Consider the following 27350-nt stretch of genomic DNA (forward strand, 5'->3'; position numbering starts at 1 on the left):
GGGGTGAGTTAATTAAATGTTTGACCAAATATGGAAGGCTAATTTTTAAGTTGATAATTTTGTAGGGCCCACAAATGATGCTATAAATATCCAAATGGCCCTTGGCAGAAAAAAGATTCCACCCCAAATGATACCAGTGGGTAAAGCTGTATGAAATGAACTTGCTCTTGTATAAGGCAGTACTTTCAAGCTGTTGAGCTGCAGGAAGAGGGATGCCGTGCTCAGCTAGGTGGTGAGTTCAGCGTCACTGGAGTCCGTGGGGGCTTCTTAACTGAGGACTATTCATAGATTTCATGGGATCTTTGAACATGGATGAGAAAATAATGACATCTTTATTTTCAGTAAATAAACTTTTATTAACTTCTAACTGAATTTCAGCATTTTTACCACTGCTGTGTTTATACTTTTATCTACTTCGGTATTAGAGTTGCATGAACTGACTCCTAGAGCACTTACGTTACTGTATCACAGGTGTTAATAGTGTGATAATCGTGCTTCAGTGGAGTTGTTCCCTTTGTAATGCTTGGCGGTTTTTTTTATGGTGAGAGCAGGTTATAGGCTTCACCAGAATTCCAAAGGAATGTGGCCAGGTTGGTCATAACCTCTGGACTGCATCTCTGGTGACTCTTAGGGTTGTTTTGTATTTCTGTATGTTTGTACAAATGTAGTATTTAAGATCACGTTAGAAATAGAGACTTATTCTTTAATCATGAATGTGGTCATTGCTCTTTTGTCCTCCTGGCTTAATATATCCTTTAACTGACCGTCTTTCAAATCGCCAATATACATTTATGTGGTAGTTACTCAGATATAGAGGTTAAAACATGTTAAGAGTGCTGTTGGGGAAACTCACTTGCTGACCTCCCGTACTGCTGACTGAGGGATTGGGTGGATTTCTGATTCCATTGGAGTCTAGCAGCAAAGCACAGATTTAGCTGGCCTCGTCAACAAATGGTCAGCGGATGTGAGCAGTCAGTCATTAAGTAGATAATGTTGGCAGTCATAACTGAGGCATTTAAAAAAATATGTCAGCTCATTGGTTTTTGCAACAGGCTGCGTTTTCTGGCAGACACTTTTTTTTGCCTTATACTGTTCAGGTGTTCGGGTACTGATGGATTGTGGTTAGAGTTCATAAAAAGGGAGATCTACTTGTGGGAAGAGGGAGCTTTAGCCTGTGAAGATATTTTACAGTTATTTCTTTTAAGCTTTCAGAAATATTATTTTTCCTGTACAAATTTTATATAATGAAATGCATATAATTTTAAAGAGTATTCTTCAAGTACTAGTGTTTAAAAAATAGTGTTTATACAAGATTCCAAAAACCCATTTCAAGTATTTCTTCTGTCCTCTACCTAAAGTATTAACACTCAAGTGTTATTACTGTTTTAAAAAAGTGAGTCAAATGGCTATTGTTTAGTTGGTGGTTTTATGTACTAGTTAACTTGTGTGTGTGTTGGGAATGAAGTATGGTCCATCCTGCAACAGCTGTTTCCTCCACGGGGAGTGAGCTCATGTGATGGTTGGTTACCTGTTTGAAGTTGGCATCAGTTGCTACAGGCCAGGAAATGGATTTCAAATAAATGCTGAACTTACTGAGAAGAAAAGAGAATCGGGCATGGCGGGTTGTTGAATGAAGCTCAGACAAAGGGTTCTGATCAGCTTGAGCTGAAAGAGGTCGGGGTTGCCCTGGCACATTTCTGCTAGAGTGGACCCAAAGGCCGATGATGATCAGTTCTGTTAATTCATGAGATACTGATAAAATGTTTAAAAGAAAATCTCCAGTTTTAATTTTTTGCTTTTTGCATTGGCACTCTAGTAATTTCATAATACAGTCTGTCCTTCTGTGGGGTTGTTGTTGTTTTTTTGGTCTGTTGTCTTTTTTACAATAAACATTAAAAGTTGTCATTAAATCAACCCCAAGTAATATAGTAAACCCTCAATTTTGCGGACCTCTTCGTAACAGACTTTGGACTTAACAGACAAAATTTTTGGTCTGTGTGTCATATTGGAAACTGAACACCCTATTAATTTTAAAATGCTTTTAGCCAAGATTTGCTTATAATTAAATTACCAGGTTATTTTTTTGTTATTCACTGTTATTTTAAACAAATTTTAGTGAATAGGCCATATGTTGGAAAAAACACTGTAGTAATTTTGCCAACATAAATAAATACTACAGATCTACAGCTATAGTCTACATATTTAAATCCAAGAGTCACCGCTCATAAGCAGTGTTCAGGAATGATTAGCATGTGATCACACTGCATCATGCGCTGTAACTGGTCCTGTTGTCGCCTGGCGTGACTTTCTAAAGCAGTTTTAACTCATGCAGGCCGATGTTCCCACATGAGCTAAGCTGCATCCCGGCCGTGTGGCCATGTGCATCTGCTTACTCGTGGTGACAGGTGAATTCATGCGTTTACTAGACCTATTCAGTATAAATTTAAAATTAGAGTAATACATATAGAAAACGTTCCTGTGGAATTAAACTTTTCATGCATAATTTAAAAAAATATATCTTTATTGATTTCAGACAGAGGAAGGGAGAGGGGGGGAGAGAGAGAGAGAGAAGCATCAATGATGGGAGATTCATTGATCAGCCGCCCTCTGCACACCCCTGACTGGGGATCGAGCCCACAACCCAGGCATGTGCCCTGACTGGGAATCGAACCACCATCTCCTGAATCTTAGGTAGATGCATGTGATCCACTGAGCCACGCCCAGCCAGGCATACATACTTAATTTTAATTACACAAACGCGTCTACGTAAGAAAAACAGGTAAACTAACTAATTTGTCAATTTTTAAACATACGCATTTGAAAAACCTACTTCATTAGGTTTTTACGGACTTTCGGCTTTAACGGACACTCCCTCACCCAAATTTGTCCCTTATATGAGATTTTACTGTAATCATTGGTGATTATATTTATCAGGGAAAAGTTTATGCAAAGATAAATGTATAACTTTAGGGAAAAAAGAAACTTGTTTTCCTGTCAGGAAAATAAGCATTAAGGAAAGGAAGCAGGTGATTGTTTTATTGCCTTTTCCTTCCCTTTGAATTAAATTACTGCAATTAGCACAGAGAACACTGACTGGACTGATTACAGGGGTTACGGGCAGTTACGTTCTACCTGCTCCAAGCATTCTTCTCCCTGCAAGTGCGCTGCTAGCACCTGGCGCACTGCATTGAGGTACTGGAGGACCTGCAACCACGTTTTTTATTTTAAATGTGGTTTTCTCTTGGGTGGTTTGTATAACCAACACTAAGGAGCGAGTGCTGTTTGTTTATTTTTTTTTAAGGACACATTTGTCTTTGTAAAATTTTGACTGCTGGCTACAACATTATCAGAATATTAGTCCTGTCACCGAGACTTTGTGGCTGTCTGTTAGAGATGCAAAGCTTTGTTTTCAGAGCTCTTATCAGCTGAAAACAGCCAGTCACACTGGGAGAGTCAGATGTTGTTACTGGAATGCTTTTCTCTCTGTGCAGTCTTGTGTTAGGGACTGCGGAGGAGCTGCTGCAGTGCAGTGGGAGAGACAGGAGAGAGGACAGCGGCTCCCTGTTGAACACTCGTTGGCTAGATGCTTTGTATAGTTTGTTTACTCTTCCACGTAAGCTTATGGAAGGTGTTTCAGGTCACATACACGTTAAACTCACTCAGAGATACAGCTGTTTAGTTGAAATGCCAGGTTGCTCTGCCCTGCTGCAGACCCCCAGGGTTTCCCACTTTGTGTGCTGGACAGGCTCGGAGACTGAGCAGCACCATGCGGAGTGGGGCCGAGCTTCCGACTGCAGTGTGAGCTTCCAGGAGACTGTTTCTGGAGCCATTTCTGGCCAGTAGGCGGTCGTGGCAGGTCATAGACCTCTCTGAACATCAGACTTCTTTCTCTTACTCATCCATCCACTTATTTCTTCTGGGACGCCTCTTGTACCAAGTCTAACAAAGAAGAAGAAAAATCGCGTCAGACTCCCTTCAAACGATGAGTGACTGTTGAAGACAAGGCAGCAGAGCTTGGAGGTTTGGCAGCTGAGGTTCTGACGGCAGCGAATGCTGGCTGCTGTCAGCCCTCTGCGTGGCCAGCGTGCGATTGCAGCGAATGCACTCACCTAACACTTTGGACCTCTCTCTTTCCCCTGCACAGTGGGAACGGTCATAGTGCCTCACTCTCAGTGTCTGGTGCTGGTGGCCTTCACTCTGTGTTAGTTATAATTAATTATTGTCTGTTCGTTTGGTCACTGCACACCCAGTGTTTAGGTTCAGGAACTTGATTTCATCAGTCTTCTCAGATTGGGTAAAATCACACCAGCCTAACTTATAATTGGCAGAATAATGGAAGGGAATACTCATTTATTAATTTATTAAGGGAATATTGTAGTAACAGCTATACTCAGCTATTCTTGTGTGATGTTAGGGTAACCAGGCAAACTAAATGAATAGTTATTTATTAACAGTTAGTGCAAATGAAACCATATCAAAGGTAGTTTTTATGGGCTGTTTTATCTAGGTTTGATGGAATAGAGTAGAAATACTATCACTTCTCTGTACACAGGAGTGCTGTTCCTTGCTGGAGACACTGTATCCTTGGGTTTACTCATATTTTCACTTATCTCAACTTTTCATGTAAATTCAGTAGCTGAAGCGCATTAATCCTGGAGATTTTATAGTGCAGTTTCCTCTTTGCCTGTGAAGGGTAGCGATCTGTACGTAGGGACTTCATGAGGATGTAGAAGGACGTGGTCTCTGTTTCCCGTGCTTGCCTTTTCAATTCCTTCCTGAGTCTCTGTGTTCTTGCTGAGCTGGGCAGCCCTCCCAGACACGGGGATGTCTGTCTTTAATATTTGGTAGTTTGGAATTGTGTTTTGAGAATTCTCGGAGAAACTGGTGCTTTTGTGTCTTTGGGGCCCGTAAGTATGTATAGCTGCTTTATTCTCATCACAAATGATGTAGAACTAGTCTTTTAGCAAAACAGTTGAGCTCCCTGAAGGTTAATTTGCCTTTTTGGTTTAACTTGTTCTGTACGGTTGAGCCTTTGGAGGAGCCAGGGTAGTTTTGCTAATTAACATCCGAGACTGTTACATCTAATATAAAGACGATTTCAGGGTAGCAGTGGTAAACGTCTCAGAGTCTTGGGATAAAAATATGACTCCCATAATAAAAACGTAAATATGTAACTAAAGTTATGAGTACTTTTTGTTTTTGAAAGTGCTATTTCAGGGACCTCTGGAGGAGGTAGAGGGTAGAGAATAGAGCAGACGTGAAGGACTTGACTGATTCCAGAGGGTGGGCAGTGGAGGGGGGATCGAGTGAAGGAGCCCCAGCAAGTGATGCATAGTGTTTATTAGCACAGGGCCCAGCGTGAAGAACATGAACTTGTTATACAGTTTCATAGGAGCATCCTTCACATGCATTGTTACATATGAAGGCCTCAGGATTGCCAGAGTAACGTAGAGACTGGAACATTTGAAAAGGCACCAGCTCTGCTTCCTTTGCTGCTGGCCCAGGCTGGACAGAGGCGGTTTACGTGATGTGGAGAGACCAGAGCAGAGCAGGTCCTTCACACACAGCTTCCGCTTGCTAACTCTATGCTCTCTCAGTCTCAGCTCTGTGACCAGGGCCCACTTTGCCCAGGACCTGTGATTCAGTGGTATTCCTCTAACACGCATACTCACTTATCTCGTAGTTTTTCTAGGCCAGTGGGAAACAGGAGGGTGCACTGCCTAGTGGTCAGGCAGAGGCTGGGCAAGCAGAGTAAAGCTTGCGGACTAGAGATGTGTCTATTGTCACATTTTCTGATGTAGTTTTCATGTAGTTTATATAGTTAACTCCATTCTAATATCTCATTTTTTATACTTTTCTTCAAGTAAATACTTGTTTAGGTCACAATTATTAGTGAAGGTAAGCTAGTGGACTGGGGGATGAACTGCTGGGCTTTGAGCACTGTGGCGAAGACTTGACATCTGAGAGAGCAGAAAGCCATAGAGGGGAGAGCTAAGGAGTGACACCGTCTGACTTAGCTTTAATGAGGTTTTGGAAGGGTTGTGGGCATATGTTGCAGATTAAATGATTTGGTGTATTGGGTGTGGAAGTGGGGTGAGGGGGAGAGGAGGAGAGGGTTGAGGATGACTCCAGCTGAACAGCGGAATCTGTATTAGTGCTGAAGGCAGGGAGCATAGCCCAGGCATTAGAAGTCATCCTGCTGGGGCTCTGGGCCCTGCCCTTCCACATCGGCTGTTAGAGTCTCAGCTGGTCTGAACTCTTGGGACAGACGGGCAGGGACAGACAGGGACCAGCACCCACTGAGTCTGGGGTGTAGAGCTGGATATGTCACTTAACTGCTTGAGCAAGACCCTCAACTGTGTGTGTTTTAATGACCAAATCTTGAAAACAGGGCTTGACGATAGTACCTACTTAACTGGGTTGTTGTAAAGATGTAATAAAATAATGCACTTCCAGGTGGGCCTGGCACTTGCCGGAGAATCAGTAAACGTTGACTGTTACGTCAGCGACTCTGTAGCCATTATGTTCCCCGTGAGACTTGTCAGGCAAAGAGCAGTTGGGTACAACGTGTCCCAAGTCACATAATTAAATCTGAAGACGGAAAACCCCACCTCTCTTAGTTTCTGTCTCAGATGTTTAAGGTAATGAAACATTTTTAAAAAGTGGTGATTTGCCCTGGCTTGGAGCCTAAGTTGGTTGGCGGGTCATCCCTTGCACCAGAGGTTGCAGGTTTGATACCTGATTGGGCACATATGGGAGAGAACTGATCGATGTTTTGTCTCTCCCCCTTCCTCTCTAAAATCAATAAAAACTTATTCCCTGGGGAAGATTTTTTTAAAAGTGATGAATCATCTTTTCCATTTATTAGTGTTATAGAAAGTGGATCTTTTCAGAATGTTGTTTTTCCAAAAAATGTATGATTTTGTTTTCTTTTAGGATTTGGAGTTCCATGGAGTGATGAGGTTTTATTTTCAAGATAAAGCTGCTGGAAACTTTGCAACCAAGTGTATCCGGGTCTCCAGCACGGCCACCACTCAGGATGTCATTGAGACGCTGGCCGAGAAGTTCCGGCCTGACATGCGCATGCTGTCCTCGCCCAAGTACTCGCTCTACGAAGTGCATGTCAGTGGAGGTCAGTGCGTCCCGGCTTCCTGCCAGCCACTCCTGTGCTGGCACTTGCTCAGGGCACTGTCGCCACAGCACTGCTGCGCTTCCGAGGTCCTCTTGCCTTTCCTGAGAGGCCTAGGTGCAGCGATCGGCAGCAGAGCATCTGCACGTCTGGGGAAAGGCTCTGTATCCCTAGCACATGTTTGTTGAAAGTTAGACTGAGTATTGTTTTACATGTGCTTGTTTCTCCAAAGATAAGCAGTGTGGTGCTCTTCACAGGTAAACTTATCCAGCAGGTCTGGGTGCCACAGACATTGGTGACACAGTGTGCTACTTGCTTCTGGAGAGTAGTTCATGTAACCCGTGTGTGTAGAATATGACACATGGTTAATTATAACCCAGTTAAACATGTGAGAGGAATCCTGGGTCTTCCTGTAATGTTTTGTGATGTGGAACAACGTATTTTCATCATTGTTTGGGGAAACTAGGGCATCTTGAGGAAGCTCTTAGTAGTAATTTCTCCCTGTTTTAATATTTGAAATATCTGAGTATTCCATATATCTCTATCAAATGACAGCTTAAATTGGACTGATTGGAAATGTAGAAATTTATAAGTTTATGAGTGTTTTAGAAATGTCCAGTCACCTGTAAAAAATCTAATTAATACAGCAAATAAGGGATTGCATAGAACACAGACCTAATGTGAATTACTTGTTAAGTTCTATCCACAAATCCTTTTTGAACATAATTTTTTCTTTTTACTTAAAAAATATAGCTTTCTTTGTAAATTTGAAATTGGGCAAAATTTTTTGTAATGTGTGGAATTCAAGTATAACCAAACACTTTCCCCCCAGTAGTATATAACATAGGCCATAGTTGTTCATGATCTTTTTAAGGTTATGAGGTTCTCACCTCCGTAAATAATGCCAGCACTGAGTTGGACAGTTGAGGATAGCCTCCGTTTGGCTGGGTTTCTGAGGTGGAGTTTTTCCTTAACCTCAGGACCTTACAGAGAGAAAGGCGGCCTCTCTCTTCGAGCCCATATCTCAGTACTATTTGGTCATCTGAAGACCACCAAGTGAAGTCTTTGTAATAATATAATGCAGGATTGGAATTTGAGATTTAAAAGCAGAATGATTTTGATCTTTTAAAAGAACCGTTTTCCTTTAGATTTTCTCTTTAGATTTCTTTTTAATAAAAAAGTAAAAATATATTACTTGTAAGGAGGTGAGAACCAGAGAAGTGAATAAAGGGGAAGGAAACAGTCTCTCCCTGCCCCTGATGTGAGTGAGCAGCTGGGACAGTCTGGCCATGTCCTTCCTTCCACACCTTGGTGCTCAGATATGAGGGAAGCCTCATGGGCAGACTCTCAGTCTTCCCCAGGTCACGGAGCCCTAGTGGATCAGGGAGTTTTTAATGGCACCCCTAGGCCAAAGGTAATACTTAACACTCCATTTTATTGAGTAGCTAGATTTAGACAGATTAGTAAGTTACTTATGTTGTAACAACTTCATGGCTGTTTGAAAAAATATGTATGAAATGAAGGGAAAACTAAACTTCTCATTTCACTCTTAGTCACAGTTACTCCCCTCTGGGATGTGTGCCCGGTAGACCCCACCCAGCTCCCTGATCCTGGCAGTGCCCATTTCCTGCCCACGTGATTTGGGCAGTGCTCCTTTGCTTTGTACAGCATCATGGAGAGCCCATCTGGACACCCACGTGACAGCTGCACAAGGAGTGACACACCCTCCCAGTGGGACGGGGGGCAGTGTCTGACAGATGGGACTTCTCCCTGGAAACTTGAATGCTTCTCAGTGAGCTCTGAGGGCTGAATTCTAGCCCCAGCCTGTGCCTGGACCCCCAGGAGACTCCACTGTTATCCTTTTGTATGTTGGATTCCTGGGTGAAGTCAGCTGGAGAAAGAAGGGATTCTGCAGTTTTTAAGAAAGTATGAAAACCATTAAGGCAGGAGATACCATAAAGTGTGCAGGTGTATAGGACCCTGGGGACACTGACAGCCAGTGGTAGGGCCATGTGCGCTAAGGTACCTCACCCTTGTCTTTGTTTTACTTTTATGATTTAGACATAATTGTTCTTGATATTGGTTCTCTAAAAATGCAATGTGTAAGGACTTTTATCTAGTACACACTTCACAGCAGGAATGTCTTGGTCATTTTGGTTTGTAACAGGAATTTCAAACTTCTTGATCCAGTTATTAATCTTTTACTCTGATTTTCATTTCTTATAGTTGCAGTTGATAACATAACAATTTAGAATTTGTTATGCTTATATGCTAATAATTAACATTACTGTTTGTATATATTATTTACTAGATGCCTCTATAGGCTAATCTTTGCCAGCTGTAGGCTTCTAGTGGGTAGTCAGGATGTGTGAAGCCTCCAGAGTCTCTCAGTGGGTGACAGTTGTCCTGATCAGTGTGCCTGAGGCTTGTTAGGTTTCTCATGAGGAAGGAAGTAACACACGAACCTGAGCACTTGATCCTAACAAAGCAAGGGAGGTGGTGGCTTCGTGATTGAAGCGGATGTGAGGGTTGAGGATGGTGAACTTTGGAGACAGGGTCAGGTGTACAGAGCTAGGAGGAAGAGCAGTCCCTTATGAGACTGAAGATGCCGTGTGGGCCATTTCCCGATAGCACATGACATTAACGTGAGGAGAACAGTCTCATGGGACTCAGGAACCTCTGTGATATGTAACATTATTCCCTTACTTCCTGTGGCCTAGGAGACAGTTTCATTTATGGAGACAGGCTTAGCAGGGTTCTGTGCTCTTTGTTTTTTCTCCCTAGTTCCTGTGTACGTCTCTTACTTTCCCAGTCACCTCCTGAATGTTGTAAGGAATTGTCCCTGGTCAGTGTCTGAACTGGATACAAGGCAGTACGCAGACAGTGGGAACACAATACTGGCTCAGCTGTTAGAACTCTCACTTAGCATTTCAGCCTGTCAGCAAGAGCTTGGGGATAAGTATTCTATGTCTGTACAACTGAGTGTCTATCAGAGTTGTGTTCCTAGACTTTTGAGTAACCATGGCTTGCTGGCTCTTCATTTCATGTTTTGAAGAAGAAAGAAGATTGGATGTGGACGAGAAGCCCCTAGTTGTGCAGCTGAACTGGAATAAGGACGACCGAGAGGGCCGGTTTGTCCTGAAGAATGAGAACGACGCCCTTCCTCCCAAGGTAGGGCCCGCGGTTGCTCGGCCGTCCTCCAGGGCCAGCCCCGGGTCAGCAGGGGGCTGGTGTCCAGGTCACCGGGTTCCTTCTCTTTTTTGCTTTTCTTCCTAAAGTGCTCTTTTACCCTTTTTCCAGAAAACAGTTTAAAAGTAGCCCAGCTTCTCCCTCCTTCATCCCGTTTCACAGAATAACCCCAAATAGTGCTCTTTCCTTTTTCAAAGAAGAGTAGTGTAAGCTTCAGGTACTAAGAGATTTTATGCTCAAGTAGTAGTTCCAGTTTTTCCCGCAGATATAAAGTTAAAATGTTTTAATAATCAGAAGAGAAAGAAAACTTTAGTTACCTATATATGTGAGAACGTTCAGATACAGCACATTTAAAACCTCATGTTATATGGTAAGATTAGGAGTGAGTGAACTTCTTGGGTTTCTTTTTTGATGTCACAGTGGTTCTGAAACCTTCTCAGGTGGCAGTTAGGATGCCTAGAATTTTTATGTGGAATTCTATGAAATAGTGATATAATTTGAAGAAAACGCTAATTCTCTGTTAAATCAAGTGTCATTGTACACGAGCACTCGCTATTGACAAGTGATAGCAAATGCAAAGGTTGAGCATATTTTGGAGAAAATCTTCTACTTAATTTTCCCCAGCAGACTGGGAAAAGACTGCGTTACTCCCTTGGCAGCAGGAGGTTCTATTGTGCTTGTGCTCTTAGCGCTCCATGCTGACGAGGCATGACACGCGGAAATGTGGTCTTGGCCTCATTGTCAGTGTACTCGGCGACTGCTCATTTGAAACAAGTACATAGAAATAAGACTGGAGACCCTTGCTGTCCATGTTTTATTTCATTCTGCACCCAGTGTCAGTGGGGTGCCATTCTGTGGGTACAGAGCACCTCTGAGGGTCAGGATGGTGCTGCAGTGGCTGTGATGGAGTCGGTGGTGCTGGCAGGATATGGAGGGCGGTGATCTTCCCCACGAAATAACCCTTCTTCATCTTCCTTGACTTTCTACCAGTCAGCCTGTTAAATTATATTGAACAGTTGTCTCTGTCATCAGGCCATGTTATAAATTAAGAATGAATAAGCAGATAAACAAGATCTGGAAAAGAAATTAGACGTTTTTGCCAGGTTGGCGTGGCTCAGCGGTTGAGCATCGACCCAGGACCCAGGAGGTTGTGGTTTGAGTCTGGGTCAGGGCACATGCCCAGGTTGCGGGCTCCATCCCAGTAGGGGGTGGGCAGGAGGCAGCCAATCAATGACTCTCTCATCACTGATGCGTCTATCTCTCTCTGTCCCTCTCCCTTCCTCTCTCTGAAATCAATAGAAACATTTTTTAAAAAAAGAAATGAGATATTTTTGCTCAAGCTATGCTTACAACTTTGCTTTCTTAAGAGCCAGTTTATTATAGCCACTCTTTAGTGTTCCTTTTGAAGTTAAGAAAATCTGTAATGTAGGTAGTGATCTAAATGCTTAGCTGTTTCCCTATTTTCATTAGTTTTCTTTAATTCAAATTAGTTTACGTGAATTATTTGGATTTTTATTTATTGAAAATCAGATTTCATGATTCTCTCCCCAATTTTCTCGCTGAGTTTGGTTTCTGTTTGCTGCTCGCTTGCCTATCAGCTTTGAACTGTGGTAACGCTTATGCCCTGAAAGGCTCAGAAGGCGAGCGTGGTCATTAGGGCTTGGTGGCCACACTCCTGAGAGAGCGGCGCACCGTGGTGGGGAGCCTTGACCAGTGCACCCTCTGCCGTAGTGAAGGCATGGAGAGCAGCCCTACGTGAGCGTGGTGGCTCTGTTTTGCCAGCACGGTGACCATGTCACTTTCCTCAGAAGGCTCAGAGCAACGGACCCGACAGGCAGGAGAAGGAGGGCGTCATCCAGAACTTCCGGCGGACCCTCTCCAAGAAGGAGAAGAAGGAGAGGCGGCGGGACAAGGGGGCGCCAAAGCAGGCAGGCGCAGAGGAACCTCCCCCCGGTGTCCACACGTGAGTTAGCCCCGGGCGCCCCTCTGGGTTCTGAGCCAGGTGCTCTGAAGGCAGCAGGCTGCGGGGTAAGGAGGGACTTTGGGTGACCTCTGGCTCCCCTGCGTTGAGGTTGGCTGACAGCGGGCATTGTCCCAGCGTGTTGCTGATGTGAGCAAGCGGACTGAGTGGCCGTGTTTCTGGGTGGATGTCCACGTGTTCCTCCCTTCCCAGCCTTTCTTCCATTCCTGCTTGTGAGTCCGCAAGGTGGTGGTGGTTTCTCATGTGCCTCAGACACAGTCACCATTGGGCAGAGGTGTCAGGAGTAGCCAGAGGAGCTCCATCCCTTTAAGGGTCAAGTGCAGCCCCTCCCATTCCTCATTCTGCCACACCGGCCTGTTCTGGGTGTCCTTACCTGTGCAAAACGTGGGCTTCTGGCCTCAGAGCCAAGGGAACAAGGGAGCCATTGCACCCACTATGGCAGAGAGACGTTGGAGAGACCGACTTTCCCTTCTGTGGGCCTCCAGGTCTGCGTGCAGCCTCGTCAGCTCTCAGTCCAGTCAGCTCATCCAGTCATGCTCGGGCTTGGACTCATTCGCCTAGTGCCCACTGCGTGGTAGACTGGGTCCTGCATTTCTCTCGCTGAGGTCTGAGGCATTTGTTTTAAAAGTTGGAGTATGTAGACTTGCCAGAAGGGGAAAGGAGTCACCTGTCCTCACCTGAGCCAGAGGACCATAGTTTGTTTCTGCTGCACAAATACATGCACTTCATATGTTTATGTAGAGAGCTTTTAAGTACAAATACAGTCACAGTCTTTTAAAACTAGAACTTTCCACCTTACGTTTTCCCACTGATACATGTAGTTTATATTTCACATAAAATTTATTCACAAACGTATACACAAATAGATATGTTTTATGTAATTTAAGTGGTTGTATAGTATTCTCTCATATAGTTTTTCTAAAATTTATGAGGCCAGCTCTTTTTGTGTGCTTGTAGGTGTTCACAGGCTTTTTTGGTATTGTTGATAATACTCCAGTGGCTACCTTGTTCCAGAACTTTGGAGACTCATCTCATTTCCTTAGGGTTTATTTTAGAAGAATGGCTCGGAACAGCCCAGGATGCGTATTACCTGGCCAGATTTGCCCCCAAAAGTCTCCCCAGCCTCTCCTCTCCTCATGCCCTTAGAGCTGCTGGTATCACAGAACAGTGCACTCTTTCTACAGTATAGAATGTCTTCAGCAAGTAGAATTTATTTTACCATTAGCAAGGCGGATATCTTTCTACATGTTCATTAACTGCTTACATTCATTCTTCTGTTGCTATGACCTGGTTTTTTTTCTTTCGTTTGGTTGATTCTGAGTGTTCTCTATGCATCGAGGATATTAACCGTTTGTCAGTGAGTGGAACTAGAGCCCCGTTTGCATTGTGTGACAGTGACTTGGATATTAACCTGTCAGGCAGTGTTGCCTGTGTGAGGAACAAGAGCTCCTTGGAATAGTATTGTGCAGTCAGCCTCTGTTTAGTGTGGTTATACAGGAGAAAGAACGTGTGCAGATATATTGCTCATGTGTGAACAGTGCCAAAGGAAAGGAGTTTAAAACTTAGGCGATGGTTTGTTTTACCCATTTAGTGCATGAGGTGGTATATTATTTATTAAGAAAATTAGCTGCTTAAAATGAACTAAGCCACTCAGCTTGATTGGATCAAAGCTTAGATGGTTTTGATTTTTTTTTTTTTTTTTTAACGTATCTTTATTGATTTCAGAGAGAGGAGAGAGAGAGAGAGAGAGAAACATCAGTGATGAGAGAGTCATTGATCGGCTGCCTCCTGCACGCCCCTGACTGGGGATCAAGCCCGCAACCCGGACATGTGCCCTGACTGGGAATCGAACCCCGATCACCTGGACCCTAGGTCGACAACCGCTGAGCCATGCCCGGCCGGGCTCGGTGGTTTTAATTAAATTATTTTTGTGATGGAGAACGTCATCTTCAAAGTATAGTTGCCAAACTTCCATCGAGTGTATGAATGTCACCTTCACATTTAGTTTTCAGCGCATTGTCCTGTACGGTTGACTTGTAGGAACCATCGCAGCAGTTTCCTTCTGAAACGTTGGTAAACCTTTAGTTGTTAAAAAATCTACAGTCTGGTCCATCCTGTTTTTTGTGTTTAGGATGTTGTGTCACTCGTTTGGTCTGTTTTAGGATAACATGGGTGGAAATTGCTGTAATGTATAATTTATACATTTTTCTTTCAGCTTTGCTAATACACAATAATTACACATACAATCTCCTATAGGATTTTAATCGTAAATGACTGTGTAGTTCGGTCTGTTAGTCTGTACTCAGAGGAAGTGTACTGTATCCACAGTAAGCATTGCTGCCTAGTGACCGGCATGCGGCACACGCGGCCCGAGTTGGGGCGGGGGCGGGGGCAGGGCAGCCAGCACCCCACCCAGCTGCGCTCTGTGTTTTGTATGATCACAGTGTAGTGTAACAGTTTCTGACACAAAATTTGCAAAATGTTCTTGGTGTTCTTTTTTTCTTGCAGTGAGAATTCTCGCCTGGCTGCTGAGGTTTACAAAGACATGCCTGAGACCAGCTTCACGCGCACGATTTCTAACCCCGAGGTGGTCATGAAGCGGCGGAGGCAGCAGAAGCTGGAGAGGCGAATGCAGGAGTTCCGGAGCTCAGACGGGCGGCCCGACTCAGGTCTGTGCCAGCACAGCGCGGGCTGCCTGGGGTCGCTAAAGACCAGCAGTCTCTATTGTGAGTCAGCCTGTCAGAGTGCAGCTTGGTCGTGAGTAGAAAGTGCACCATGACACCAAAAGTGTCAGTAGGATCTCAGTAGAATTCCATTAAAAATGCACAAACAACAAAACCTTCAGGATGTGTCAGTTGCTCTGCTCTACTTGATTTTTCTCTCCAGATTAGTTCACAGCTGGAAATGGTCTCTGGTTCGCAGTCCCTGGGAGTACAAATAGGGCCTAGAGCTTTGGGATTAGGTACCTTCTGAGTGACCTGACGTCTCCTGGTGTCTAGTTCAGTCTTTTAAAATTGGTTTCTTCAGTGGGGTTGATATTTGACTTTGTCTGGGTTTTTAGCTTGTTTCAGTTGATGATCAGGAAGTAGAGAAAATGGGGGAAGTAGGTATATGACAACCTATAGTTAAGGACACAGGAAAGCGCTTGAAGAAAGAGCAGTGCTGTCAAGCTCCAGTTTGTTCCTTTTCCCGTCCGTTATCCTAGCGGAAGTCAGTTCATCATATAAATACTAGTTGGGCTTGAAGCGAGGACAGGAGTGGTTTTTGTCTCATAGGATGTTTGCTGTAGCAGAGTGCTATTAGATCAGTGTGTGGTCCAATAGGAAACAAATGGAATTGTATACGTCCCATTTTTGCATCCATTGCACCTAGAACTTAGGTGCCCTTTTCTTGATTGTAAACGTCTGCTGTCTCTGTTAACTGGAGTAAAGTTGTGTTCACAGATGTCTGTTGTCTTCCAGGTGGAACATTGAGAATTTATGCAGATAGTTTAAGACCAAATATCCCCTACAAGACAATCCTGCTGTCTACTACTGACCCTGCGGACTTTGCTGTGGCTGAAGCTTTGGAGAAGTATGGTTTGGAGAAAGAAAACCCGAAGGACTACTGCATCGCACGGGTGAGTTACGTCAGGGCAGCGCTTAACAGTGTTACATGGGCAAGAACTTAGCCTTTCAGTGGAGTTGAACCTGGGCTGATTTCCTTCCCACTGTGTCATTTAGAATCTGAAAAGCTGAAACCATGTGTTAAATACATAGGAAAACGTCTTTCGTCCATTACACAAGTAAAATATGCTCCTTTTATAAAGTAAGAAAGTATAAAAAAGCAAATTGGAAATAAAAATCACCCATAGTCCTACTACCAGTGGGTAATAATTATTACCGTTTTGCTTATATCCTTCCAGCTGTTATTTTGCTCCTACAGGTAACTTTATTTTAGTAACGTCTGATTTCATGACGTTGTCTTGCCGCTTTTACTAAACTCTGTCATGAAGATGCCGCCTGTAGGTAAATTTCAATTTGTTACTCATAATTAACTAGCATTGGCTGATATGGTTAGAGCCACCCATAGTATATGTAAATCTCTTCAGTAATAGTTTCATAAAGTTGCATTTGCGATGATGTGTGAAATGAGCTTCATAACATTTTTTTCCTTTTAATAATTTCTGCCTAATTTTTCCATATGAAAGTCAGAAAGTCTGAGTCATGGAGTTATAAAGACCGACTTTGGGCTTTATTCACAGTCCCTTTCGCGGTCGTTGGATGGTTTCTTCTTAGAGTCCCCTTGTTTTGGTTTCTGTTCTGTTCTCGCATATTTTCTTTGAAAGCTTGGGCTGTACAGATCAAGAGTTGAGTATTATTTTAACTTTGAACTAGAAGTTCTTTGTTTTCTTGGCTTGCCTTCTCATAACTTAGGTAATGTGTAGCTTTCATATTCATTCATGTATTATTTTACCCATTTTAATTAATTCACCAAATACTAAGTTTCTCTCATTTGTTAGATACTATGTTGGGAAAGAAAAATAAGAGCTGCCCTCAGTAGAGCTTATAATAAGGGAGGAGAGAGGCCAAGAGAGAACTACAAAGGAGGAGCTTTTCAATCAGAACGGGGCAGAGCAGGCTTCTTGGAGGACAGGTGTTAGCTGGGAGGTGGGGACGGAAGCATGGAATCTGCAACCTGGGCAGAGAATCTGAGCTGCCTGCTTGAGAGACAGACCTCGAAGCAGTATGTGTTCCTGAGCTAGGAGATCTTAACACAGAAGACTAAGAAAGCACGCTTACTGTCGCATAGGGGTGTGCTGTAGTAAGCTCTTGAAGGTAACTGGAGCAGTACAGAGAGGAACCACAGGGTTCCTACAGGGTTCCCTAGCAGAGTCTGACCCATGTGGTGTGAGCGGGTGGCAGGGGGGGTAAGAGCTGTTAGGTAGCATCATCACATTGCGTGTAGGTTGAGAAGGGGGTTCAGATGCCAGTGACTTGGCTTCTGCTCAGATTTCTGTCACTGTGTTTGGTCCGTGTTAGTACTGAGTTAGAGTGAGCAGAAGCCTGGCAGGTGTGGAAGGTTGTTGGGCACTGTTACCCAGCTCTCTGTGTTACTGGGGGCTTTCTCGGACAATGAAGAAAACTGTTTGGCTACCATTAAAAAAAAAAAAGTAATGCCGTGTTGTCTCTGCATATTTAAGAGTATAGTAAATGCAGTGTCTCAGAAAGATGATTAACAACACGTGTCGAATGAGTAGCTCTGTGACATCTCTAAATGCCCCGATTAAATGTAATCATAAGGACAGATTATCTGCAACAAAAAGAAAGCTGTTCTGTGGGGTTACCTTAAGAGAGCTCACTTTAGGTGAGACTACCTTATAAAAACAACTGTTTATGAAAAGGTGGCTTAGGGGCTAGAGAGATTGAGACTTACAATAATGAAGTTATCTTTTTTTAAGAAATTATTCACCAGTTAACCATTATATACTGTCCTTCCATATAAAAGTTTGTTTAAAAAAAATACTCAGGCTAGTTGTTTGGGGGCCAGAGAAAGGCAGGTGAGTAAAAACGGCCCAGACAAGCTGGCCACACTTTCTATTGGAAACTATTTTTTTTCACTTCTGTTGATGGTTTAGTGAGAATTGTATAGGGTTCGATCAAGTTGATTTCACAGTGACTTTTTTATTTACCCCCAAAGTATGACTTCTTTTCTTTAAATACCTGCTGATGTTCTATGTAGGGGTAGTCACAGTTGATGATTTTTGTTTTAGGTGATGCTTCCTCCTGGAGCCCAGCATTCTGATGAGAGAGGTGCCAAGGAGATCATCCTTGATGACGACGAGTGTCCCTTGCAGATCTTCCGAGAGTGGCCAAGCGACCGAGGTGAGTGAGGAGTAGCTTTATTGTTCAAGAATTCCCTCTGTGACGTGAGCCTGACATGCCAGTTGCTTAGTCTGTCTGAGGGTGTGGAAGGGTGCGCCCGGCAGTGCTTTCCGTGGCTGTTTGTTGTGCAGTTTTCTCCTTCCTTCCTCAGCTTGCTTGATGGTTCTAAGGTGGTCCCCTATCCCACTGTTCTGAGGTTGTCCTCTTGTTCCGAGGGCCACATTCAGTGGTGGCCTTGTGTGTAAACCTGGAATAAACTGTCCCCCTCCGGTAGGCATGTCGTGTCTTAAAGAAGCTGGACTTGAGCACTGTTTCAGCAAGTGGATGGTCGTTGTTACCTGTCAGCAGTGGAATCCTCATTGTGCTGACCGGATGACCAGGGTGGATTTCACACATTTGTTACAATAGGAAAAATGACCTGCCACCCTGAAGATTGCCCAGTAATTTGTTATTTCAAAAAAGGAGTCCCGGTTTTTCACCGTTCAGACATTTCCTCTAATTATTTCATGGCAGTGAGGGAGTGAAGCTGTCTTGGTAGAACACAGTTTTCATGCTCTCAGATTCACATTTAAGTCAGCTGCTGCTCTGTAGATAGCCTTCGCATTAATAAATATGTAAAGATTTACTGCCAATCAGCCCTGTCAGTGCTTGAATGTATTGGTAGTTTTAAAAGTACACTTGCTTAATACTTTTTTAGACAGTATAAAGTTAAACTTTATTAAAGTGAAATTCCTTTCAATTCTGAGTTAAGTCAGTTGAATTAAATAAATATCAGATCAACTAAACATATATTTGTGTGTATGTATTAGTGTGTGTGTCATATGTGTGTGTGAATATATTTATTGCTCGTAGGGTTGTTTATCAATATAAACATTAATTTATTCTTAAACTGGTGTTATTTTTCAAGCATGTAATGAACTTGGGTAGCTGTTAATATAATCTTTGCAAGTTGCTTGCTAGAGTTTTTCAGAACACATCAAGAGACTGTTGAGTAAAAGCATAATTGGGTAAGTGTTCACACGAGTATTCCTTGGGAGATGTTATCGGATTACATTTTCCTGATAAGTCTTTGACTGGTGGCCTGCCGGTTTGCTGGCCATCTGCACTTCCTGAGTCTGGTTCATAACTGACAGTGCTTTTGTTCCAGGGATTTTAGTCTTTCAGTTGAAGAGGAGGCCCCCAGACTATGTCCCTAAGAAAGCCAAGAAGCACCTGGATGGCAGGCCGGCAAAGGGCAAGGAGAGAGCTGATGGGGCCAGCTATGGCTCTGCCCTGCCTCCTGAAAAGCTGCCCTACCTGGTGGAGTTGAGCCCAGGTGAGTAGTAGATAAATGTCGTCTTTTAAAGGAGTCTTTCTGTTGGCTGACAGCCTGTTTCAGACCTTTTTTTTTTTTTAAAAAATAACCCTCATGAGATGACATGTGTTGATACTTACTTTTTAAAAAACCAAAACCTTAAGGTCATAAGATACGTACTTTCATGCATAAAAATAAAGTTCACATAGGCAGAAATTGATATTGAAAAACAACAGTTAAACTGGTGACTGTAGAGAATGAAGGAGAGGTTTAATTGATCTCCCTTTTAAACATTTTCAAAATAACCTTGTAAAATACTTAACCTAACAATGGCCAGTGGAGATGGGCTCCTCTAAAGATGGATTCAGCAGAGGCGGGCATGTGCATTCGTCACAGTTGTCAGACGTATGAACAGTTTCTGAAAAGAATGTCTTTAACAGTGCAGTGAAGTCCCTCGGGGAGAGGAAGGGTGTTTGGTTTAAAGTGACAGTAGACTAAGCTTATTTTCATGTTAGTCCTCAAAGTACCTTGTTTATAGAGCTCTCTTCAGCCAAACTGTTGTCATAAGTGAGCCGTCAGGTAGAGAGATACATTGACATTCTGAAAGAAATGTTTTATACACACATACCTATGTAGTGTATATATTTGCATATATGTGATATACATGGCATGTTTATTATTTAGATAAACTGCACCATTCTGTCTTTATTTGGTTAAAGCACGAATATGTGACCTGTATTATAATTTGCTGTGAGACAGACTATTGCTCCCTCCTTGGCAGAACCACTTTTAAATAAAGCTCTGTCAGTCATTACAGGAAGAGTTAGCTGGGAACCACAGCAGTTACGTAGGTAATCCGTGGCTCTGTGGACAGGACTTGTGCTGTTGTCTCCTTTCACTCTGGAGTGTTCATGTTTGTTCACAGGTTATGACTGGTGATCAGATGTGTGCTTGTGGTCCAGCAGCCTCATGCACAGCCAAGTTAGATTGCGCAGGAGAAGTGAGGCTGCTTTGCGTGATGCTAGTAACTGACGCTCGGTGGCAGCGCGCTGCAGGCCGTGGTCTGTATAGTTATGCTGGAGGGTTTTTAGTCGATCAGCTGTGAGGAATAGGTTAGTACTGCTTGGCCCCTCAGTTAAGCTGTTGGTTTCTCACTGTGGTTTGGAAACACGTCCGGGTGTTACTGTATCTGTCCAGTGCACGAGAGCTGGTGCTGATACCTGAGCAGTGGCCAGCAGCTGAGAGAGAGCCTTTTTTTAATCCTCACCTGAGGATATTTTTCCATTGCTTTTCAGAGAGAGTGGAATTGGGGGGGGGACATCGATGTGAGAGAGGCACATCGATTGATTGCCTACTACATGTGCCCTGACCGGGGCCGGGGATCAAGCCTGCACCCGAGGTACGTGCCCTTGTCCAGAATCGAACCCAGGGCCCTCAGTTCGCAGGCCGATGCTCTAACCACTGAACAACACTGGTAGGGCAACAGCCATTTGCTTTTGAACTTAAAATTTTTTAGGATCTTTGTGTATTGGGTCTGTTCTTTAAAATTTTGCGTTACATGCTAGAAATTAATGATTGTTTTCTCCAAACCAAAACTTTTAAGGACTTGGTAGTCTCCCCAGTTTAGAGAGAATTGGTAAAGAGCAGCCGGCAGGATAACTGGCATGTGAGTAATGGAAGGTGATTTGGGTGGCAGCAGAAACAGGATGAGAATTCACTCATTCACTTACTTGACTAGTAGTTATTGAGTACTTACTGTATGTCAGACATTGTTCTGGGCCTTGGAGATAGAACACCGACAAAACAGATTAAACTTACGATTTTGGAAACTTATATTCTAGTGAGAATTGCTGTTTTTACAGCTTATTTCATACTTATAGTCTCCCAGGTGATAAAAATATGTAAAGTTTTTTGTAGGTTTGGGAAGGTAATAGAGACTAGATAAATATTAGTTTTGTAGTACTTTTCACCAAATATTGGCAACAGCATATATTACACACTTGTTAATAAGTGTCCTTTGTCATGGTCGTCTGCCATGGTCAGCGTTGACCAAGCTGCTGCTTTAGGCCGAGCGCTGGGTTTCCAAGGTGAGTGAGCTTCCTCCTGCCTTTGAGTGTTTTTCACACCGAGAGCTGCTTGTACTACCACATGGTGAGTCCCTGAGACTAGGTTTAGTCTGACGTCACTCCTGAGCACCCTCAGCCGCCTGCTGGACAGCTTTATTGTTGGACAAATGCCTCAAGTTCAGATCTGCCACCACTGTGTTAAGGGTGAGCAAATAGTTGGTCGCAGGCCTGAATGAAGGCTGGGCCAAGGTCTCCACCAGAGACATGTTCTTCTCAGTGGTTCACACTGTCTCTTTAAGTTTGCACTCTCATAGTCAGCATGCTTAGTGAGGTTGACCGATTTTCCATTTAGAAGCAAGTCATTTGTCAACATTGACTTGTTATGAGTGGATAGGTACTGTATTTCCACTGGACACATCACCAGGCCAGCATCTGTCCGCAGGGTTGGGCTGAGGGCCTGTGTTGTGGGCTGGAGGTGTTTGAGATGTGGGTGTGTGCTTGCAATGTCTTTGGAGAAATGGGGGCTAAAAGGGCATTTTATGCTTTGCTTTGGATTTGACTGTGTTCTTTCAACAGAAGAAGGAGCCAAGTGGGGGGGCTAGTCTTCCATGCAATGAACTAACTGCTGTTCTCCTGCCCCTGGTGGCTCACCTGCTATCTTGGTGTTTTCCTTAACAGTCCGTGTTGGTCTCTAAAACACCCTGCCTGGAGCCCTGCTGTCCTGTCCTCACAGTTCCAATGGCGGGTGGGGTGGATGCCCTTTTTTCCGGGCGAGTAGTCTCACTGAAGCTCACCTCTCCTGTCTCTCTCCTCCTCCCTCCACATGCTCCGCATGGCCTCTGTCCCGCTGCTGCCGCCTTCACCTGGGTCCTCTGCATGTCTAACCCCAGGGAGAAGGAACCACTTTGCCTACTACAGCTACCACACTCACGAAGGTAACGCGTGCTTCCTACTGTGTCAGCTAGAGCACTAGCAGCCTCATGCGCAAAGCAGGTTAACCGACCCAGTGTGGTATGTGCGTGTTCGCTCTGAATTGGTATAAATGACTTATTTTAAGAAATTTAATGTAGTCTCATTTTATTCATGTCTACTAAGTATTCCATACCCCGAATTCATTTAATATAATGGAGGCTTATTTTGCAAAAATGTCCCATTCCTTTATTCAGTCTGTCTTAAGTGAGAACTTAGACTAAAGAAGGGACAGAGCTGATTTCCTAGTCTCCTCCTCCCCCCCCCCCCCTGAGAATAAGGGGGAGAGGAGGCAGGGACAGGGAAGGAGAGAATGAGAAGATTGAGGGTGAGAAAGAGACAGGGGTGAGAGACAGAGACGGAGAGGCCAGCAGGACGGGGGAGCTATTGTGTTCACCACTGTCCATGATCTAATGGTGATGGTTGATGGGAGCAGCGTCCCAAAGCAGAGCCGTGTGGCTGACGCGACTCCTGGGGAAGCTCAAGAGGAAAAGAACCAGCCATGCCCTTGGCACCTACTCCTTCCTGTAGGGAACCAATTTCCATTGCGACCAGGTCTTAGAGGTTCTTAGGGTCCCTTGTTTTCCTGGGTGGAATTCATTTCTTGTTAGCAAGCTGTACTTTTTCACTTGGAATATGCTTCTCAAATTTGTGTAGCTCAGTCTTTGTCATCTTAAATGGTACAGCTAGTTGTTGGTTTTATGGAAATACTTATTTTTTGCCTGTTTTTATATTTTAAACATTATTTTTTACATGTTGCATGTAACAAATACTTTCCCATGCTGTATGAAGTTTATTTACCTCTTAACATCTTATTTTAGTTGAATTTTCTCCAAATTGGTCATACAGATTTTCATTGATATTAACCAAACTTAGAGTTTGGGTGGTTGTTTTTTAATATAAACAAGTGATGCTTTTATCTATTTGATACTCACGTACACATGAAGAAGAGTCTATGGTGTGTTCTTGTTGTTTTACTCTTGGAGCTGGTTCTTTACTGTTTCATGTGTGTTGATTTCGTGCCAAAAAATAATGGAACGATGGGGAGGAAATGCCTTTCCTTTCACCTGGTGAGCACACAAAACCCACACAGTAGTGCAGTAGCTTTGACCAAAGCGCTCTTAGTTTCTATGCCATTCTATTTGAGTAGAGTTAGTAAAAATGTGCTGGGAGATTCATTTCATTAAACTTCAAAATTTCTTTGATAGATTCTCAACTAATGTGTAGTTTACTAAGATGTAAGCTCTATGGGAGTGGGACTGTGTTCACTTTCTCATGGCTCGGTTCCTCCCCAGCACCCAGCACAGTGCCTGGGACCTTGGAGGCTCTTCAATCAGTGTTCTGTAAATGAATCAGGCCCTGCCCTGCCCTCCTCTCCCCCTCCCCTCCCCCTCCCCTCGATACCTCAAAAAGGAACTGTTTAGCACCACAGGCTACTTTCCAGAGGTTCACTCTGGAAAGCTGCTGAGGGCGAGCAGAACTGCGTGTGTAGAGCTGGGTGGGCCGAAATGCCCCCGGGCAGATGTGCTCTGGCTTGTCCGTGATGGGCTCTCCCTTAGTATGTAGAACGTTATGGAAGACGTCCTGTTACAAACAGGTGCAGAGCAGTGTGAGTAGTAACTTAGGGATGTCAGGGTTGGCAGATAAAACTTGAGACACCCAGATAAATTTGAATTTCAGGTAAAACATCCGTTTTTTTTTAGTGTACGTTTATCCCAAGTGTTGCACATGTGACTGGTGTCATGTATTTCCTTTGACAGCCCTAAAGAGTGTTCAGGCGTTTGTGCTGCCCCCAGGAGAGGAGGAAGAGCCTGAGTCCCAGGTGTCTAGCGGTAGATGCATCAACTAGCTCCTGGGAGGTTTGCTTCTGGGGAGGAGTGGGCAGGAGTGGAAAGGGAAGGCACTTAGCACTGGACACTTTTTGTGCCCTTTACATTTTGAACCGTATGCGTATATTAAATTTTTTAAAGACAGAATTATAAATTTAAAAAACTTTAAGCATTCTGGTAGTAGTGCAGCTGTACATGGCAGGGTCCCTTCGAGAGGCCTGTCCACTGGAAAGGGCTCCGGGCTGGCTGTGGCACCTGAGGGACTGAGCTCGGGCCCTGGGCAGAAGGACTAGCTGTCGACACCTGGCGAGGAAGGGGCACTGAGGACTCGTGTTAGGAAACAGCTGTGTCTGTGACTGCCTGCGAGGTGATCGCTGTACTCGCACGAGGAGACGGTAGTGGACTCTATGAGAGGGAAGGTACCACTCTTCAGGGCATCATTTGCCTCCATCTCCTTTCTCTTCCCTCCTTTCCCGAACTCCAGCCAAACACCATTTTATCTACGCAGTCTGTGGCCGTCTTTCAGGTCACTCGAAACCTGTCTGTAAAGGTGTTGCCTGTGTTTTCTGTTACCACTGTGAAGTGGTCAGAAAGGAGACTGGGAAAGAAGTTTCTGTTTCTCCCCTTCTCCTTATTTGTGGACGTGGAAAAGTATATAATAGCTGTTAGCTCACAAGATGCCTTTCAGAAGCGTTCAGAACAGAAGCACATTATGTGACTTTTTCTTTCACTCTAAACAGCCATATTTTTCATGTTCTTTTTAACTTTGTGCTGAAGTAATTGTTGTTGATTAGTTGTTTGCTTCTGTTTTCTTTATGATTCATTGTGTAGTTGCGGTGTGACCATATTGCATTATTCAGTTTTCCTCATGTTTAGTTAATGATTACTGACTGTTAACATGTTAGATCTTTATTGAATGCATACTGTGGACCAGACACTGCCGAGTGCCAGGATAAAGAGATTTTTTTTAAGCTAGCCACCAGGGAGCTCAGAGCTGGGGCGTTGAGTCAGTGGAAAGCATGGTGGGTGTGGTCAGTGTTGTGGAGATGAAGGGACTGCCGGTGGTGTTAGAGCAAGCAGAACTGTAAACCTGTGGGGGGCTGGACTTAGGTGTCTGGAGGGAGCAACCCAGGTCCCGGGAGAGCCCAGGTGATGCCGATGCCTCATTTTGGGTCCAGGACTTAGAGTTGGAGTTGAAAATAAAGTTGTTTGAAAGATGCTTCAGCTGCACCGTGTCCAGTGAGGGTGGCCCAGCATGCCGAGCAGCACAGATGGTGACCCAGTTCTAATGCCCGTTAGACCTCCGCCTCTCAGGTGCTGCTCTAGTGGCTCCTCCCTTCACCCAGCTTGCACAGACCTCCAATCTATTTGAGAAAGAGAAAGCTTTATTGGAATGTTCTTTTGTGTGCTCTAAAATGAGCAGCAGTTCTCACAGAGCTCTACTTACCGTATCTGTGTCTTTGAGAGCTCAGACCACACTGCATCCTGAAACCTTACGCACTTCATATGTTTACCTTCTGAAGCCCTCCTGGCTTATACCCCCAGTCCCAGCGCCTAGACAGCTTAACTGCAACTTAGTGAGTGGTCCTGAGGGCGACACAGGCATTAGTGCAGTAGGTCAGGGAGACCACTGGCCTTCTAAGTTGACTGCAGCGTATGTACGCAGACTGGGCTGGCCCAACACTGAGACTGTCGTGGTCCGTAGGTTCTCTGGGGCACGTTGCCTCACGTGTGCACAGCTCTGAAATCTGAAGAGGTCTTTGACAGACATCATTCTGTAGTAGAGAAAACGTAGTAGGTGCCAGTGTATAGTATTCCTGGGTACAGACAAGACCGAATGGCAGTGTTCTTCCTAAGCCGTAGGGAGATATAAATTCACATGCAGGGAGAATAAAGTCCCAACACCTTGTGGAGGGTGAAGTAACACAGAACCTCCAAGGCACCCCCTTCCTGTCCTCACCCAGCTCTGCTCCGTGGAGCTAAGCACTGCACTCGATGTCAGTGATGGATATGAGAACCACTGGGGACATTATTCAGAATGCACAGGTTTGGGCCTCATTCCCAAGGATTTTGGTCCAGGGGGTGTGGGGTGAGCCCTGAGGCTGTGCATGTAAACACCTCCCTCAGTGATCTAGCAGTGCCCACCAGCCGTGCGCCCCATGTGCTAGGTAGATGGCAGGTTTACTACAAGGAGGATCTGGCCTGAGGGAAGGCCTGTGGGTCTTTGATGATCATCACTGGCCGGTAGGATCCCTCCCCAGAATCACTAACAAAAATCGAAGGCTGTGTGGTGGAGAAAAGTCTTTATGTGATGAGAAATGTTGATATGAAAGCATTTAGCATCTTAAATTATATTAAACAGAAGCTGATGTGTTCAAGTGTCTTAATTTTAACTTTCTGTATCTAGTTAGTTAAATTGCATGCTGTAAATTTGGAGAGAACTGTGCTTTCACTTCTGAGATAACCTTGCATTTGCTTCTCACAGATGGTTCTGACTCCAGGGATAAGCCGAAGCTCTACCGCCTGCAGCTCAGTGTCACCGAGGTTGGGACGGAGAAGTTTGACGACAACTCTATCCAGGTGTGCAGTGGTGCTGTGGCTCTGAGCTTCCTTTTGTAACCCTCACAGTTCAGTAGGTCATAGCACGTGGTAGCGGATGAATAAATGGGTAAAAGTGAAAGGCTTTATGTGTTAATGTAAATGCCGTGTTCACGCTGCGTCACTTTGCTTCAGTGTGAAAGGGCAGAGTGAGTTTATGTCCATGCCCCACCTCTGGAACATAGAGTGGCCGTGACATTCGTTTGAGACCCTGCTTTTCTCCGGAAGATGGCAGTGATCTTACAGGTCTCCCTCAGGGAGATAACCTGAGTGAGAATGCCTGTCGATGGGCCGACACATGGAGCAGTCGGCATTCAGTGCACCATGGTGCAGATGTTGGCTGAGCGTGGTCCTCGTACTTACTGACACAGAGCTCAGCATGTTCTGTGAATTGGAAGGTCAGGGTTCTTCTCTGAGTTTGACCTGGTGGT

At 44.3% G+C, this 27350-nt stretch overlaps 1 protein-coding gene across 4 annotated transcripts in view; it reads left to right on the forward strand.

The window, feature by feature from the left end:
- Positions 1–27350, forward strand: part of AFDN (afadin, adherens junction formation factor) — a 112497-nt gene that overhangs the window by 24467 nt on the left and 60680 nt on the right. Inside the window, exons 2-9 of one of the 4 annotated variants that reach the window (XM_087817750.1) lie at positions 6937–7132; positions 10185–10300; positions 12127–12281; positions 14808–15025; positions 15761–15918; positions 18052–18163; positions 19311–19478; positions 26807–26901. In XM_087817750.1, the coding sequence (XP_087673876.1) occupies positions 6937–7132; positions 10185–10300; positions 12127–12281; positions 14808–15025; positions 15761–15918; positions 18052–18163; positions 19311–19478; positions 26807–26901 (1218 nt within the window). The remainder of the gene's footprint in view (positions 1–6936; positions 7133–10184; positions 10301–12126; positions 12282–14807; positions 15026–15760; positions 15919–18051; positions 18164–19310; positions 19479–26806; positions 26902–27350) is intronic. The other 3 variants (XM_087817751.1, XM_087817752.1, XM_087817753.1) reach the window with 3 other exon arrangements.

This window comes from Miniopterus natalensis, chromosome 5 (genome assembly GCF_054644295.1).
Source record: "Miniopterus natalensis isolate mMinNat1 chromosome 5, mMinNat1.hap1, whole genome shotgun sequence".
Lineage (NCBI taxonomy): Eukaryota > Metazoa > Chordata > Mammalia > Chiroptera > Miniopteridae > Miniopterus > Miniopterus natalensis.